Source organism: Capsicum annuum, unplaced genomic scaffold (genome assembly GCF_002878395.1).
Source record: "Capsicum annuum cultivar UCD-10X-F1 unplaced genomic scaffold, UCD10Xv1.1 ctg76352, whole genome shotgun sequence".
In the NCBI taxonomy this organism is placed as follows: Eukaryota; Viridiplantae; Streptophyta; class Magnoliopsida; order Solanales; family Solanaceae; genus Capsicum; species Capsicum annuum.
Genome location: NW_025886645.1, coordinates 1 through 4241, shown reverse-complemented (window position 1 = coordinate 4241; position 4241 = coordinate 1). Strand labels below are relative to the sequence as shown.

The following is a 4241-nucleotide window of genomic DNA, read 5'->3' as shown; positions in this document are numbered from 1 at the left end:
GTCCAAGCTCTTGTTAGGCATGTACTCATATATCAACATTTTTTCATCTTCATGAATACAACATCCTATAACTCGTACTAGATTTGTATGCTGAACTTTTGCAATTAATATAAGCTCATTCTTGAACTCCACAAGCCCTTGACCCGATGTTCTTGAAAGTCTCTTGACTGCCACCTCTCTCCCATCTGGAAATTTTCCCTGTCATACATTAATACTGTTCATTAGGTTATGCGGTGCGAGTACTAAGGAAATCTCTGAGCTACATATAACATAGTGCAAATATACCTTATAAACAGGCCCAAAACCACCCTGTCCGAGCTTGTTTTCACTCGAGAAGTTGTTTGTGGCTGTCGATATGAATCCAAAGCTGAATATCTTCAGATCTTGTACTTCCCTTCCATCTTCCCCCTTCAAATTTGTGTTGTTGAAGCTGGCTGCTGCAGTCAACTCACGTATATGCTCTTCCTCCTTTCTTTTCTTATCTATGCAAGAGAAGTTTGTAGATACATATACATGGTTAACATAGTTGACAAAACAACATACTAGCTTCTAAATCCACAGTTGGAGATGTACCTTGTAGTTTGCGTCTTCTCATTATAATGTAACTGGTGAAACCAGATAATGTCAAAGTGATAAAAATAGCTACAACAATTACTATCCATATCCAACTTTTTCCTGCACCTATAGCATGAGTAGAGTTACGCAGTTGAGGTTGATCTACAAAATTTATATGCAGTTCATAAATAAAGTGTATTCCTGATATACACTTACCTTTAGATGATTTCGGTGAAACCAGAACATATCTTTGCAATGCATTACCAGTCTCATCGATTTCAAAATCCCCCTTCTTTCCCTTCCAAATCTGGTAGCCCGTCCCATTGTCACTGATGGTGGTGAAGCCAATACAACTGCAAAGCTCCCAACACTTCTGCATACAATCACCAAGACTACTGCTTGCATTATCATAGTAATTAGTACTAGTATCAGATATATCTGTAAAGTCTCCTCTCTTTTGCTCAAATTTATCACCATCCTTTCGGCACGCAGGCAACTGACTAGAGACACAACCACCGTCACTTTCATAACCATAACAGAACTTATTAAAACGGGTGAATATAGGACCATGTCCACCAATAATAGATCCATCTGGAAACAACTCAAGACTTGGAAAACCTCCCACTCTATCCTTCAATTGAATGAACATCCCGTCTTTATCGGATACCAAGTTGAAATAGTACTGATAAATAGTATTTAAGAATGGGAAACCTTGATCGTTCCAAGCCCCACTAGTCCAATAAACCTTGCCCCTTCGACGAATAACCAACTGGAATGTATCTTTAATGGCCTCCAAGCTTAAAGTAAAAGCCCCCGAGGCCGGAACACTAAAACTCAACCAAGAAGTTAAAGTCCAATTCTGCCTTGTGGTAAGGTTATAACCAAGCTTCATACCAGGCAAAAGACAACTGGTAGGATGATCGAAGCTTTGCCATAAAGTCTTGTTCCGAGTCTCAACCTGAAGCACAAAATTTCCAGAATCTTGAAGCCTAGCTACTAAACTTCCTGTCAATCCTGTAGACTTGACAATATTCACAACTGTAATTCCTCCACTGGTTATTTTCAATGTTCCTGTAGAATCTAATGTGAGCAATCCTGAATTGTTCAATATAGGTACATTTTGATTTGCTATCCACAATTTCCTATCTTCTGGATCACCTGCCTACCATATTCCAAGATGATAGTTTTCATATTTTGAGAAAAATCCTAACTGAAATTTTCCACCTTCTGAATGAAGTATTTGTGAATTATTGAGTACATCACCAGGCTTCAATGAGCTTATTGCAACTACAGATAAAATGTTAATGATACATGTTTGGCTGCAGAATGATGTCAAGATTAAGAAGAATATGAAATTGGCTAAGATACCATATTTGCTGCCAGAAAGCAAAAAATAAAATTGCTTCAGATAATATTATTAACTGGTCATTTCTTTTTAGGCCGTTTGCTGTTCAAAGCCAATAATGCATTTTAGTATAGTCAACACTTTCTGCCACAATATTTTAAAGATTTTTTAGTTCAAACCATTGTAGGATTTTTAATTCAATTTGGGGTCTATTTTCTTTTCTTTGACTAGCTTATTTCATCTTTTCCCTTTTTTAAAAAAAGAGGGATTGACTAGCTTATGTTTCTTTTTAATACAGCAAGTGACACTTAAAACTCAGTTTCTAAAGCCAGGCCCCTAACGTAAAAATTAAGGGAATTTAATACCTCAACTTGTTCAAACTCCACACAAATAACTCTTACCGTTGACAATGCTGATATGACATTAATTTGGTTTATGTGACCAGAGTGCGTCTACATCGCGTATTAACTCATAACATAAGAGTCTAACATCCATCCAGTGCTTTTTAGAAAAATATGGAAAATAGGATTTAGTTGGAGGTTGTCAAGAACATTGTGCTTCCATTCTGAAATATCTGTTGTTATACATTGTTCCCAAGGACTAGCAAAATCCAAACAGCCCATGAACCATGATTCAACAAGCTTTCCCAGTTATAGTCTGAAAAAATAACATAATGTCAAGAAAGTAAACCCAACTTAGGTAAAATTCTGTCATTACTTATTAGCTCTCCAAAATAGTATTTACGATTTTTGGCTTCTTTTGCGTGTTTACTTTTTTATATTTTGAGTCGCCTTTGTGAATATCTTGATGAACAATGCTTAATTATTCACACAGCTAAAGAAAACCTCCTTTACATTTTAGTGAGAAGATGTAGCACAAAGTTTCCTCCACCAGTGAGATCAACTAGTGCTCAACTTCACAGTATTTATTATTATGTAGCAAACCGGTACATTCATCAATTTTAACTGTGTGATGTATCAGAATACAACCAATTCAAGCGTAAAGCTTCTTAATGTATTGTCTTTTGATCAACCGAACCTGTAAGAGAAGCTCCTGAGCTGCAGAACTAATGAGTCTGATCAATACAGCTCACATCATTATGCCTATTTCTCCGTACTTCTTCTTCCTCTATTATGTGCTTTTACTATATTTATGACGAAATAGACTTAGCTTAAACCAGCTGTTGATTGTGCCAAAGTCCTAATAAGTTTGTCGCAGGAAAAATTAGCTTTTAGACTTGAGAAAAAAGAGCCCAAAAGTCAAATGGAGGTAATGAAAATATGGTGATCTATTGCAATCCTATTACAGCAAAACAATATCTCTAGTCTCATCTTGCTTCAACGACAGAGATAGAACAATCATTAACCGAAAATCGTTCTGTTTTGATTGTGGATGAATAGGATCCAGCTTCATCTCTTCCAGTGAAAAATGCAGGTTGTTTTGCAATTGGCAGTGGCATACTTTCATTACCAAGCATTGAGATAACATCAGACATTGTTGGTCTATCTGTTGAGCCTTCTTGTACACATAATAGTCCGACATGAACAACTCGTAATAATTGTTGAGTGTTGCAAAGATCTCCGAGAGATGGATCCTTCAATTCCAGTGCACACCCTTCTTTCCATAGTTCCCATGCCTACACCAGAATGACAAGTATTATGAAGCTTGGTAAATTTTAATGCTTGAAAAAATGGGTGTCAAGAAAAGCTTACATAACCTATTAAGTTCAATGAACGACCGTCTTGCTGTAAGCTAGTATTTCTCCTACCACTCACAATTTCCAGCATTAAGACTCCAAAACTGAATACATCAGACTTGATCGAGAAAGCTCCTTCCATGGCGAACTCGGGAGCCATGTAACCACTGTGCAGAGGATAGAAAACATTTCCAACTCAAGTCAGTATAAATATGTAGACATGTTCTCCAGATCTATATCAAGAAATAACTAGGCTCAACTCACTATGTTCCAACAACCCTGCTAGTCACTGCCTCCGTTTCATTCTGTTTGAAAATTCTTGCCAAACCAAAATCAGCTATCTTAGGATTCATGTTTTCATCCAAGAGCACATTACTAGCTTTAAGATCTCTATGTATCACTCTCATTCTTGAGTATCTGTGAAGATAGAGTAATCCTTGAGCAATTCCTTCAATAATTTCACAACGTTTCTGCCAATCCAGTAGCTCCTTTCTTGCAGGATCTGTCCAGAGATAGGGAGCATTTCACATCAAAATTTATAAAGACTACTTGAAAAATTAGATCATATTTGAAATGGTTACAAACCAAAAAGGAAGACGTCCAAGCTCTTGTTAGGCATGTACTCATATATCAACATTTTTTCAT

At 36.7% G+C, this 4241-nt stretch overlaps 2 protein-coding genes across 2 annotated transcripts; both read right to left on the bottom strand.

The window, feature by feature from the left end:
- Positions 1–2126, bottom strand: LOC124894634 (G-type lectin S-receptor-like serine/threonine-protein kinase CES101; the record flags this gene model as incomplete). The annotated part of the gene is given in 4 exon segments (XM_047405232.1): positions 1–198; positions 286–482; positions 574–681; positions 772–2126. Coding segments are annotated over 4 exon segments (1179 nt in total), but the record flags the coding sequence as incomplete, so codon positions are not given.
- A 982-nt stretch (positions 2127–3108) lies between these two features.
- On the bottom strand, positions 3109–4097 carry LOC124894635 (G-type lectin S-receptor-like serine/threonine-protein kinase At1g11330). Its single transcript, XM_047405233.1, has 3 exons — positions 3861–4097; positions 3613–3763; positions 3109–3536 (listed from the first exon to the last, which is right to left on the bottom strand). The coding sequence occupies exons 1-3, from the start codon at positions 4001–4003 to the stop codon at positions 3228–3230; spliced, it is 603 nt and encodes a 200-aa protein (XP_047261189.1). The 5' UTR covers positions 4004–4097; the 3' UTR covers positions 3109–3227.
- Between the last annotated feature and the right edge of the window lie 144 nt (positions 4098–4241).

Excerpts from the sequence above, each read along its gene's own strand:
- LOC124894635 (XM_047405233.1), bottom strand. The coding sequence starts at position 4,003 with ATGAGAGTGATACATAGAGATCTTAAAGCTAGTAATGTGCTCTTGGAT. Across the intron at positions 3,764-3,860 it reads AGCAGGGTTGTTGGAACATA|TGGTTACATGGCTCCCGAGT; the intron begins GTGAGTTGAGCC and ends TCCTCTGCACAG. Across the intron at positions 3,537-3,612 it reads CATTGAACTTAATAGGTTAT|GCATGGGAACTATGGAAAGA; the intron begins GTAAGCTTTTCT and ends ATTCTGGTGTAG.